This window comes from Eurosta solidaginis, chromosome 1 (genome assembly GCF_040869045.1).
Source record: "Eurosta solidaginis isolate ZX-2024a chromosome 1, ASM4086904v1, whole genome shotgun sequence".
NCBI classification, from domain to species: domain Eukaryota; kingdom Metazoa; phylum Arthropoda; class Insecta; order Diptera; family Tephritidae; genus Eurosta; species Eurosta solidaginis.
The window spans coordinates 63,091,366-63,105,710 of NC_090319.1; the positions used below are offsets into that span (position 1 = coordinate 63,091,366).

At 33.0% G+C, this 14,345-nt stretch overlaps 1 protein-coding gene across 3 annotated transcripts in view; it reads left to right on the top strand.

The window, feature by feature from the left end:
- bnl (branchless) overlaps positions 1 to 12,562 on the top strand; it is a 484,540-nt gene extending 471,978 nt beyond the window's left edge. For all 3 annotated transcript variants that reach the window (XM_067756622.1, XM_067756627.1, XM_067756635.1), the window contains one exon: positions 8,325 to 12,562. In XM_067756622.1, coding sequence (XP_067612723.1) covers positions 8,325 to 8,397 — 73 coding nt within the window. In that variant the 3' untranslated portion in view covers positions 8,398 to 12,562. The remainder of the gene's footprint in view (positions 1 to 8,324) is intronic.
- Positions 12,563 to 14,345: the final 1,783 nt, after the last annotated feature.

Genomic DNA, 14,345 nt, shown 5'->3' on the forward strand with positions numbered 1-14,345 from the left:
TTTAATTTGAAAATTATTTTTGGCATTTTTTAAATTATTTTCGAAATTTTTTATGGTATTTGCTGTCTCGCTCTTTTTTGGTCTTAATTAACACTGGAAATTTGTTTTTCAAAATTTTTCTACTTTTTCTAATAACACCAATACTTATAGCAACTTGGATATGTGTATGATAATTGGCATTAACTTTTTACAAAATTTTTTTATTTTTTTAAATTGATTTTTCAAAATTTGTGGAGAATGACCAAACTGCGATTGATGTCATATTTAGCCAAAAAAGTTTGGATTCGTGCGAAATTGACCCAACTTTGTTGTTCGGGATGTCTCATAGCGAATCTATACAAGGTATTGGCAAAGCGAATTCAGACTTATCCGCAGTGGAGTCAAAAGAAAACAAGGTGAATTCAGTACCAAGTGTTGTTATCCCAACAGCTGATTGCTTCTTCTTGATTATTTTCCATACAACGCCTTGTACTACAACATGTCAGTTAATCAGAATCAATGAAAATTTTCTTTTGACTTGACATTCTTCTGCACGGCGAATTGGTTGAATTCGCTGTGCCACCACCTGGTATGGATTCGCCTTGAAAGAAAATTAGCATTGATTTCGATTAGCTAACATCTTGTTGTACCGCGGCGCATGGTGGCATGCGCGGAACCAAACAGGTGACGGGCGGAAATCTGCTGATTGGCACTTTTTTGACAATTCATCGAATTACAAAAACAACGTACATTTAATTTATATTTATGTTTGTATGTATGTCGCCCGCCCGCCATCTTGCGTGGTTGCGCCATGCCAAGGCATTGCTCGGAAATTATCAAGGAGGAGCAAAAAATCAGCTGATGGGATAACACCATCTTGCACTGAATTCGCCTTGGTCTGTCTCTATACACAAAACTTTTTTCGTATTACACGTAAACAAGTAGTTTTTTCGGAAACTATGAAAACCTGATCTGAAAAAGAGTAAATATATATTTTTGGCTTTTTCATGTTATTTTTTGTTTTTCAAAAAGCGTGCTTGCATTTTAGAACATCCCCCCACTACCCCTACTTAAGGCCTTACATGTGTGTAAGCTAAAGAAAAATCGAAATAAATAAGCAAATGAAAAAATTAATTGTACAGATTTCCTAAATATTATTTAACTATTTAGCTATAAAAAAACATACTCACACAAACAAATGTAAATTTTATCACTCACGAAATGAAAATGCTTAATTTTAAAGATTAAAAAAAATCACATGTGAATATTTTTGTAAAGCAACTGCTAATGAAGAATGATTGTAGAGTGTTATTGTAAAAAAAATATCCCATTGTTACAAACAAAATAGAAACGAAATTGATTGTAAAGAAAATTATATACAAATGCAAAACGAAACACACAACGCACCGAAAATCGCAATACCTATCCGCATGCGCAATTCACAACTGCAAAAAGCATCAGCAACAAAAATTGGAATGATCATCAATGCATCAATCTTACCTGTAACCTCGTCCACTTCACAATCACATACACACTTCACATCCAACATAAAAACATTCATCATAATTATGTATATAAATTTATGTAAATAAACGCAAATTTCATAGAAGATCGCTTTCGAACACAAATCATGTTGAAAGACTCATTGACTACCAAATACTCGTTCAGAGACCTCTTGACTCTTGACATCAGAGAGCGAAAGGTGTCAGCTCAAGGAGTAGACCGCTTTTTTCTTCGTATAGTTTTATATGAATGCAGGTCTTAAGAAAATGGTCTAGAAATCTTTTCCTCTTTAATGTAAAACAAAAGCGTGTAAAAGATCAATAGTATATATAGTTTTCAGTGTTGTTAATGGCTTAAGCGGTACCTACTAAAAAATTTTCATTTGATTTTAAAATTTTCATGTATACCCTGTCCCCCTGTCCGACCCAAAAATGTCCGCTAAAAACGTTGGCGATAACAGTTTAAAAAAAATAATAAAAATATTTTTTTTATATACATATGAAATTTTTTTAGTAAGTCATGAAAGAAACATCAAAAATCAAAGTCGAAAAAAAGTCAAAAAAATTAAATTTCGCAGGCTCGAAAATTATTTGTTTGGGTATGCGTAGTGGAACTTTTTTTCCTGACCCCAAATCCTATCGAAAAATCGATGGCGCGATATCGGTTAACTTTCGTCCATACAAATCGACCCACCATAATTTACACGCAGCGAAAGAAATGATGGTAGTAAAATCAACAAATCGGTTTTGTACTTCAATGGTTCGCATTATCGCGTCGTTTGACATCTCTCTCGATATTTTTGGTAGCGTATTAGCAATCAACCCCTCAACTAGACTTTTACCGAATTGCTAAAATCGGTGGAGCCTATCGGCTGCTATTCAACTTTAAAAGAAAAAGGACAAAGAAAATTCAAATGGCGATAATTAAAGATACAGTATTTTTTGGAAAAATCGAAGACGAGCATTTGTTTGTATTATCGATAGCTATCAAATAAAATCTTTGTTGCTCAAAAATAAATTATGATGTTTTTCGGTGATGACTTTCAGAAATTTTCACTCTGTGTCTTTAAACATAACATTTATTTACATTGTTATTATTAGGTTGTTTTAATAAAATTATATAAGTATGATGTGTGATGATAAAAGTACCAAATAAAAAATACAAAAAGTATTTAAAAACAGAATACCTACATACTTTCGAAAACTTTGAAATCGAAAGCTTACATTTTGGTATTATTAAGCGCTGTAAGCAGATCAAAAGCAAACATTCAAGAAAAATTTTGCAGTAGGCACAAAATTTTGGCATTTCACAATGCATGGTAATTTATACATGAACGCCGCTTTTATAAAAAAAAAAACAAAATTTACGAAACTTTCACATACACATAACTTCCCTTCATTCATTATCAAAAAATGGAAAACATCCACAGACTGCAAAAATGAAGAAAAATATAAAGGAATGATCGAATTAAATGAAAAAATGTAACATGCGGATAGGAAGGAAATGTTATTAGCATAATATATATATACACAAATATACTCGTACTACTTAATTCATCTAAAGTATAGAATCAAAATATAAGCGAGATGCTTGAAAACTAAATGTATTAAAAAAAATTATAATAATAATTTAATTAAAAACATAAGAAAAACCTCGCTGCCTCTCAGTAAGTAATTTAATATACATATTAACGACACGACAACAAAAATCAAAACAACGAAAAATAATTAATAAAAATAAAATAATGAACGAATAACGAAGCAAAACGAAATACGAATACAAAAAAAAATTTTAAATGAAAAAAGTAAATGCTCAAACAATGCGCTTTCAATGAAACTAAAATTAGGTTTATGTAATAATTACAGTTACTGAGTGATGAAAAAAGGATTTTTGTTGCTGTGTGTAATATGTAACATAATAAGTTTTAAAGCTAATTGAGCAATTTATAAGAAATTAATATGTTTACTTAACTCAGCAATAGTTAAAATATTTTTAGGTGCATATTTATTAAAAAAAAAATATTCTAAATATTTTTCAACTAACAATGCAAGTAAAGTCGTTTTTAAGTTTTAATTAAAGCTGATTTAAAAAAAAAAAAATCTCATATACACACATACACACGCACACAAACACATATGGAAACGCAAATAACACACGCGTGAGACCTACGAAATTTCTAGCTGCTAATATTTTAAATGCAATTAGTATCCAAAAATAATTATTTTTAAGCTTAATTTAACTTTTTTTTTTATTTTCATCGATTTTTTAATTCACAACTGTTTTATTTTAAACAACAAAATGATTATAGGATTAAATTCGATTACGTTTACAATGTCAGTGTCAGATTTATTTATTAAAATAAATAGCTGACAAACGCGAGAGAACAACAACAACTTACACACATCAACACACATACGTACAGGTAATTCTTATTTCTTAGAAAAAAGAAAAAAATAAATAAAAATTAAAAAAAAAAAAAAAATACAATTGTAAAAAGCGCTTAGTTTTTAAGTTTTCTAGTTTTAAGTGAAACAAAAAAAAAAACTATTTAATATTAAAAAGTTAATTTTAATTAATGCATAATAATTTGTAATTTACGATGATGATAAAATTGAAGTTGAAAGTTAAAGGAAAAAACTAAGCAAAAATAAATGAGATACATACAATTAAAGAACTTTGTTTAGCGATTTATTTATTTAATTTTTTTTATTTAGCTGTGAATTGCAAGAAGCTTGCATGATTATTTGTAAATATTACATTTGTTATTTTTTAGTATAACTTTATTTTAAATGTATTCTTGGGTATATATTTCATCTAATAGATATTATATTTGCATGGGTGTTAAATTGTAAAGGTGTTAAATATTTACTGATGTGAAGTAGCAACAGCAATTGTTTATTACTAGCCCGACCAGTGCGCATCTTCCGTAACAAATACCGTATCCAGGTATGTCAAGATAGTTTCACTTACCTGGGGTTCAGATAGCTCACAACATTTTTATTGTACAACCATTATTTATTTTCTGGGAAGCCGAAGGTGGAGAAATGGTTGATGAAAGAATATCTTTTGTAAAAATAATAAAATTTTTATATATTTTTTCTTAGCTTCATGATTGAAAAAATATGTGTATGTAAAAAAAAGAAGATTTTTAATGAAAAGTAAAATATAAACAAGTATAAAATTCATTATTCAGTCAACAGATATATTCATAAAAGATTCAAAAAGCTGAATTAAAAATTATTATAAATTTTTGATCACCTAAAGTAAATACATTTGATTCGAATATGATTCCAAAACGTGATTGAAAAACTATATTCAGTTTTTGTTCACCGAAAGGTAAACATATTTGAAAATTCTTTTTATTGATTTTTATGAAATACTAAAATGTAATCATCAAAGGACTTCAAAAATGATTCCAAAAAGTGATCGAAGAATTATTTTCAGTTTTTGATCATCAAAAGTATTCATAGTTGATAAATTCTTTTATTCAATTGTATGATAACTCATTATTTAGTCAGAAAGAGTAATCAAATTGTATTTATATGTAGGGAAATTCAAAATTTAATCATCTAAATGCTGAGTGGGGTTTAACCTGCATCTTCCAATTCTTTGTAGACAGTTCTACGCCAGGTTTTCGCTGGCGCTACGGGCCTTCTGCTTCCTTGCGGTTTCCACCGCAACGCTTGCCTTGCTATATTGTCTGGTACTCCTAATCGAGTGTCTAATCTGCGACCACTTGCGTTTTGCAATTTCTGTGGCTGCTTTTGTTTGGCTTGTCCTTCGCCATAATTCGTCATGCGTAAAATAATAAAATGCGTAAATTAATAAAAACTTGTAGGCGCTTCTCAATTAAGTTGAACTTTTCCACGTCTCACATGCGTAAAAGAGCACTGATTTAACATTTGAATTAAAAAGCCACAGCTTAGTTTTCAATGTCATATGACTGGACCTTCATACTTCTGTCAATTGGCCTAAAGCCGCTCTTACTTTTTTATGCGGAATGTAACGTCCTCGTCCGCACCGCTTCTATTTGAGATAATACTGCCGAAAAGACTAATAAGATAAACAGACTTACTATCTAAATAAAGCAATTTGGCAGCTGTTTTTAAGCTCGTGTTAAGTTTTTTTTATAAAATATCACAGATATATTTTTATGTTTTTATAGTTCTTGAATTATATTTATTATAATTTTTTATTCTCTCTTGTATGTTTTTTTCTAAGTTTGAATGACGATTAAAAAAAATTGTATTTAGTTTAATTAAAACCACATTTAACGGTAAGTGACTGAATGCTTGAAATTTATACATTTATATTATATTTAAATTTTTATACTTTTGGGTTTAAATTGTTTATATTTGCATGGTTCAAAAAATCTGCACAGCATCTATTTTCCTTTGGTTTTGCTACATATATCTTTGTACACTATTTCTCACGGTGTAAGCCATTTGTAATGATTTCTTGAATAATTTCAAGGTCTTTTGTAAATTTTTTTATATTTTGTTTTATGGAACCGGTATGGTTTAAAAATGTATCTAACAAAATATTTCGTTTGTCGACTAACTGGTAACTGTATTCTGTAAAGGGTGCTTCAATATACATACATATATAAAGAATTTGCAATTTTAAAGTGAGTATTTGAGTAAGTGAACTATCTGATAGTGAGAATCTTCATTTATCTTTCTTATGGGAGAAGCATGTCCTAACACACATAAATGAAATTTATGAAATTTTTGAGCGTACTTATAGAACATCCAGCTAATGGCACAAACGAGTTCCATGCTCTTAATCTCAAATTATTCTGAATTCTATTTTCTTTTGCACAACTGGCTACAGAAATAACCAAAAAAACATTTACTAAAATTATATGGAGTCACTTTTTATAGAAAATTCATGTTTCCTAGGATGACAGTTCTTGAAAAAGTCGGGTATTGGCAAGGTAAAGTGTTACCACGGCAACAACAAGTAATAGAGATACATTTTTACTAATGAGATGCATATATCCCGGAAAACGTTTTAGTGTTTTCAGGCGCAAGTAATAGCCGTAACCAAAGCAGTTCAAACACTGGAGGAAAATATCTTTAACTGCAGCCAAGCAGATATTAAAGCAATAATCTCATATACCACAACACATTAAAGAGTGTTAAGGTGTAAACAAACCCTGCAAAGAGTCCGAACAGAGAGAAGTATACATATCTATCATGTCCGAGAGCATATGATAATAGATGGGAATGAAATAATAGATGAGCTACATAAAAAGAGCGCGTCCCTCGAAGCTTGTAACGTAGCCGTCCCAATTAGATTAGGCGAGATTAAGAGAAGGCTAGAGTTGCTCATGATCGACAAATAGGAAAGGCGTGGACCAAAGCACGAGGCTGTAAAACAACTTTAGACTAACAAAGTTGCTCTTATCTCACAAAGAGAGGATTGTAGGCTCAGTAGACGTGTATTTTGATGGGACACTGCTTTCATGCGTCACACGATTTTAAACTATTTGGGCCCAGTCAGTGATACCACAAGTAGGAAGTGCGCTTGCTAAGCTTAGGTACAATGCATCTATCAGGAGTGTTACAGCTACCAGATCTAGAAGCAGCATGTCGCATAGGCTCTAGAAAGCTTCTAGTATTTGCCATAAGGGCGAAGTTATTTTATAACACAGGTCCTGATTTTTGATAGGGTTCTTCAGTTTGGCCGTTAAACAAACTTCTCGTAATACTAAGGACTCATTCAATCTATGTGAGGTTTTCACAAACCGACACCTTCAACCTAACCTAACGAAAATTAAAATAATCTTTGCCTTCAAACTTTGTTTGCTGCATTTAAGTGATGACTTGTGTAAAAAGTTCGAGCTGGTAATATCATATAGTTACTGAGATACTCGGGCTAGTTCCTTTAGGTACTGACTTTGGAGCGTAGCGCAGGCTATATCTGTCAAACTACTATCAACTACTCCCCAAAAAATGAGTACAAGTATATATTTCAAGAATATCCTTTTTCATCTAAACATCAGAGAGACGGGACGATTTTTGAACGATTTCAGAGATGGAGATGAGACTAGGAGATGTATCCCTCAGCCGTCGATTTGAAATGTTGACAAACTCACAGAAACTCCAAAAAATTTAAAAATGTTCCGTCAAATATGCTTAAATATGCAGCACCAAGTGTAAACTTTTGGCTGTTGGTTTAAACCAGAAGTTAAGGCGAATTCAGTACCAGGTATTGTTATCCTAACAGCTGATTGCTTCTTCTTGGTTATTCCCATACAACGCCTTGTACAACAATATATCAGTTAATCGAAATCAATATAAATTTTCGTTTGACTTGACTTTCTTCTGCACGGCGAATTGGTTGAAGTCGCATTGACATCACCTTGTATAGATTCACCTTACCAGAAGTGCATACAAGCTTCTATTTTTAGATTTTTGAAACTTTTTGCTTTTGTTTCATAACAATTTTCAGCTCTAAGCTTATTTTTGAAATACGTTTAAAATTTAAGACGAATATAATTAAAAATACGGTAATCAATTGAGAAGTATCCAATGTACTACAAACAAGTTTTAAAAATGGCTTAAACCGTTGAATGGTTTAACATTTAGGTCCAAATTTCTAACCGTGTATGAAAGTGAATAGACGGCAAGGTTACCTCTCTAAGTATCATGCAGTTGTACCCCAATTTGGAAATAATTGTCTTATTTTGTCAAACATATTTAAATGTAATACTCCAAAAATCTCATTGAAGCACCCTGTATATATACATAAATTTATCTTTAATGCTTTAAAAAAATCTCTCGCCACACTAAATTATGTATCTTCTTCCGTTTCCTTCTTTTCTCACAAACATTTAGCTTTTCAAGTACACTGTGGAAATTATTGTCGCTATTCTGGTTGGCACACTGGACGTTACAAAAGCGAACTTGAGAGGACGTGCAACAAAAACATGGAACAGAAATCAAAATTAGCTTTTCGCAGAAAGCTGCTTAATTTGCTATGCAAGAGCAATGAATTTTAAATTTACTTACATACACACTTAGCTATCTAAATGTATATAGTGAAAATAAATTTATTTATTTATAGACTTACTATATTAGCACTGTCTTGAAACCATTAGAACCACGTTTATCATTCAGTACTACTTCATTATTTATTCAAGAATAAAAAAATATTGGCTCGATAGCTCGCACATTTTCTGCATTTCTTTCGGTGTAGTTTTATATTTTATTATTTTATTGCTAAGGCATCAAAGTCACCAACATAATTTTAAGAAAATGTAAACGAAGCAAGAATTGAAAATGTATGCCAAAACAAAAATTTTTACCATAAAAAAAACAAAAAAATTGCTTTTTAATTAATAGCCGTATTTTTTTTACATGTATGTATATACATCTACATTTGCGGGTAAAAATACGGTTATCATCACTTAGATAAAGTTTAGGAGACCCATCTAGCGGACATTATTGAAGACTCGCGTCAGTGGTAAATAACTCGCTACGTAACGGGATTTACTGAAACACACCTCTGTTGGTCATGGTCTATAACTCATTATTGTGTACAAAACAAGTGTAATATCTTTTCCGTGAACTTTCTGACAGCATATCCAATATGGCTACTTTTTAGCGTTTTGGCAGAATTTTGACAGAATTTCCAATATGGCGCTGGGCTATCTTCAGCGGGTGATAGAAAGAGATACAGAATGAGATGACGATAGTCGCTTTAAAAATCAGGTGATCCATTCTATTTGTAATTTTCACGTCAATGTATATCACACTTATAGCTGAATCGGTAGCAATGAATAGTGGATACACACCCTCTTCGTTCATAGAAGTGGAGAATAGTGTAGAGATAAAATGGAGAGACATATTTCAGTGGCAACTGAGTATAACGCATACTGCAATTTAGTAGTACTAACTGTCGGCGCAAAAATTTCGATAAAGTTACGCACTAAGCAGTCTATACACAATTTAAGTGCATATATATATACATGTAAACAAAAACACAGCTAATATCAACAAAAAAATAGCTTGAGAAGTTTTATAAAACAACAAAAAAAAAAAAACGCTTTACCTAAGTAAAAAAAAAAAACAACAACGATGCTAGAACTTAAAAATTTAGGAATCAATTTAAAATGTAACCTAAAAAGGCTTAACCTTTTTTCCTTAAATATAACTTCGCGTCATTTGAATAGCAATAACTGACAATTTATATTGAGAGAAAAATATATAACTTCACTTGACGCTGAGTTGTACAATAGATTCAGTTAAAACTAAAAATTATTTTGAAGTTTTGCATTACATATTTTAAGCATTTTGTATATACGATTTCATATTTATATTCCTTAAGTTGTCATTAATTGAAAAATAAATATAAAAAAAAAAATCATATAATTTAAAGTAACATTAAGTAAAAGTTCAAAAGTTGAAGAAGAAGAAATATTAAATCAAACAAGTTAAGAGAACTAATAAGATAAAAAGATAGGCTCCTACGCGTTTCGATGCTTCTGCCACTTCTTCAGGGGATTTTATAGTAAAATTTTTAATTATATTGAAGCACATAATTTTTACTCAAAAGCGTTTAATATTACTTATATGAGAACATAAGTTTATACCATTATTCTAAATTATATCTCGGAATCAGCTAGATGGGGTAACATTTTATTATAATTCTTTGTCTTCATGTTTCATATGCACAGAAATTTTACCCAAATCCGACAATAAGTATAAATTTTCGGAATCTTTCGATCCCAGCGCTATCTTGCAGAAATTTATCTGCTTTATTTCTGATTCCAAGTGTTCTAATTATTAATGGCGTAAAAGGAGTTTAGTTAGTCATCTACTTTAGCAAGCGTTTCTAGAGGAAGTGTATCTTCAAACCTTCAGTTGTCAATTTAGACTTTCAAAGATTTTTTTATGTCGAAAAATGTTAGCCTATTGGTTTCTAGGAAACATATTTTCCATATTATTATACTTTTTAAAATGTTTGTACACTGAAAAAATTGTTAAAATCAACCAAATTATGGGCCCAATCAACCGATATTTCTGGCAATTTTTATCCTTGGCAAATAGCTATTCAATCAACTCCGTAAAAACTGTTGATTCTGAAATGAGTGTTTCAACAATCAAATCAACAAAATAAAGACTTCGCAAATGTCAGCCAAAGTGTTGCTTCTTGACTTATTTGCATCATTGATTTTTTCAGTATCATAAAAAAATACTACATTAATGTATTTTTGAAATATGAAGTAACATGCCGAAAAACAACGCCAGCCGTCTTTATTCCCTTATGAGGAAGGGCTTATTTTCTTTTCCTGAGTGAAAATGGAAACATTTTAAGTCATCGCAACTGAATAGCTAGATCTTCAGAGTGTCGCATTGTCTAAAACTAAGGAATATGTCAACAGACTTTTAACGTCAACTAGATGATTGACGACCTGGAATAATGTCATGAAATCGCCAAACAGTATTTGGGAGGCTTATAATACGAAAGCTAGGGATCGACGGTACACGGTCCCGAAACCCAACATGTATTTATGTAAACAAAGCGTTAAGAAGTAGGTTCTTTGTGCAGAAAATAGTGGCTGACGTAAAAATGTAAAGCGGCAGAGATTTTACAAAAAGATTTTGCAAAAAAGAAACAGGCCACATGCCATTAAAACTTTATTCTAAACAGCTGTGGCTGAGCCTGGATTTGTTCAGATAAACATGAAATAGCCGTATAATAAAACCCCGACAGACATGGCTCCGACTTTCTCTATCTATCCACCTATCTCTCCTCTCGCTAACTCTTTTCATCCTCGCCTATTTCCTCTCCACTCTGCATTTTCTAGTTTACCTTAACCGGCCCATGCAACTCTCAAATTTCTTTCATTCTTCCCTATACTTTCCCCTTTTTTCCTCTTACTCTTCCTGCTCTTGCTCTTATTCAAGTCTATCATAGCTCTCTCATAGCTCCTATCATTATGCTATTCTTACTCTTCCTGTTAACCTCGTTTTACTACTTTGTCTCAAACCATTGCTCTCTTGTTCTTTTTACTTTTCTCACTTCACTTCAATTTTCTGTACTTTTTCTCCTATTGCCTCTGTTTTCTCATCACTTTTCTGTCATATTCCTGTTTCTACTGTGTGAAATATATCGAGTTTAACTCTTTTGCGCACATTGCTAAAGTACTAAAAAAGTAGCAAAATAGTACACAAATTTTCCATACCTATTACTTTAAAATTTATGACCGGATTATGAGGGCCGTCAAATTTTTGTTGTTGTACTATTGATATCATCTGCCTGGTTTTATTGCGTCATGAGTAAAAAGTATGCCAAGAGCACACCCATTGCCAACTTATCAGTCAAATTGAATGTTCGAAAGAGTTATAGGAATAAGAACTACTTTTGGAAGAAAACCCCCATAGTTGGCAACACTTATTGAGCCTTTATCCAGCTGGCATATTCTCTTTGTTGTTTCCTCTCCGCTTTTTTGCTCACTCAAGAATATAGTAGTGCTTAGTATTTATTGTAATTAAGAAAACAAAAACAAAAATTTATTAATATTACTGCAACTAACTAGGTAAAACTTTAAATTAATTAAATTTTAATGATATTTTAAATAATTACATCTAAAATAAATATCTATAATATATAAGATTTAGTTCTAAATAGCTACGAAATTTATGATTGAAATGTTTGTTTAGTTAAAAAAATAAATTAAGACTGAAAGAAACGATCACTACAACGAATATATGAAAAAAAAAAAACAACAAAAATTTCGACAAATTTACCAAATTGCAAATAATAAAAAAATAATTAAAAAAAAAATAAAAATAAAACAGAAATTTCTTTTATTCAATTCAACCTCTACAAAGCAACTGCTGCAACTTTTTCCCCTCCTGTGCTTCAACGATTACAAACCACCCAGCTACATATGTTATATGTATGTGGAAGCGAAAAGTATTTGAAAATTGTTTGGTCCAAATTCGCATGACAGGTGAGTTACTTCCATACTGTTCTTGTTGTTGTTGTAGCAGTGCTTCGCCCCACCTATAGGTGCGACCGATCACGAATTGTCATCAATATCCTCTAATGGGAGTCCGAGGAGTTTCAACAGGGGTGGACCATAGTGAGCGGGGTGTTAGAGGCATTGGTTCCACATTACAATTAAAGAGATGGTTGGTGTCATGTGGGGACACATTGCAAGCGGGGCATACATTTTGTATGTCAGGGTTGATTCTGGATAGGTAAGAGTTTAGTCTGTTACAGTATTCAGAACGAAGTTGAGCTAGAGTGACTCGCGTTTCCCTAGGGAGTATGCGTTCCTCTACCGCAAATTTAGGGTACTGTTCTTTGAGTACTGGATTCACCGGGCAATTCCTGGCATAAAGGTCCGACGCCTGTTTGCGGAGTTCACTGAGGACCTGCTTGTGTTTTTTTCTTCATACGGCCGAATTCTCAGGTGCCGTATTTCCTTATAATGCTTACGGAGATGACTCCTTAAGCCCCTAGGCGGTGTTGGGTCATCAATCAGATGTCTGTTGGGATGGCCAGGTTTCAGGGTATTCAACAGGAACTGTTTGGTTAGCATATCATTTCTCTCCCTGATGGCGAGTATTCTCGCCTCATTATGTAGATAGTGTTCTGGGGACATAAGAAGACAGCACATAGCTGTACTGAGAGCAGTATTTTAGCAGGCCTGTAGCCTCTTCCAGTGAGTAGTTTTTAGGCTTGGCGGCCATATAGGGGACGCGTAGCATGCAATCGACTGGCCAATTGCTTTGTATGTTGTAATGAGCGTTTCTTTGTCTTTTCCCCAAGTACTGCCAGCAAGGGATTTGAGGATTTTATTACGGCTCTGGATTTTAGGTACAATTTCGGCTGCATGCTCACAAAATGTAGATCCAGATCAAACGTCACACCCAAGATTTTGGGGGGTAGGACAGTCGGTAGCGTAGTGCCATCGACGTGGATGTTCAAAATGGTCGACATTTGGGACGTCCATGTTGTAAATAAGGTCGCGGAGGATTTAGTCGGTGATAATGCCAGTTTTGCGAGGCGAAAAAACTGCAGAGATCAGGGAGGTAGCCGTTTATTCTGTTGCAAAGCTCATCGATCTGTGGGCCTGGGCCTGTGGCCATTATTGTGCAGTCATCGGCGTAGGAAACGATAGTAACTCATTCTGGTGACGAAGGTAGCTTCGACATGTAGAAATTAAAAAAAAGTGGGGGTAGGACACTACCCTGTGGCACCCCTTGTTTAATTCTTCTTGGTTTTGATGTTTCGTTTCTAAATTGCACCGGTTTCAGTGTAACCCCATTTACTTCCATACTCGACGCGTGCAATGTTCGCCGATTTGAGATGTTCTCTGTCAGATAAGCCGCTGAATAGATGTAGAATACCCGCTGACTCACTGGAGATGTCAGAGCGGTATTTAACGGTGAAACCAATTAATACACACAGTTTTTAAACAAAAGCCAATTAAATACCCGCTGGATTCTAAAATAATCGGTACTTACACTTTGGCGTTCATTTGGAAAGCTGTTGACTCGATAGTGACCGCAGTGGCATAGTGGGTGTCTTGTTGTGATACAACTAGAATGTGATTTGGTTCGCAGAAAAAGTAGAAATTAATTATGAAACGTTGCTGATATTATGATCATTGAGATCCCCTAGATCTTGTCATGACAATTGATCTAGGTCAAACAGCGCGACCTGACCCCCAAGCAAGTTTGACCCCCAAGCCTCGCTTACCTTGGTCTCAATCGATAATGTGAGTGGACACACCATCACCTTGGTGAGGCTGAAGGCCTATCTAAAAACTTTTCCATTCTAAGGGTTATGGCACCCGGTTGTAATGCAACTCCACATTCGAGCTACCGGTTGATTATCCA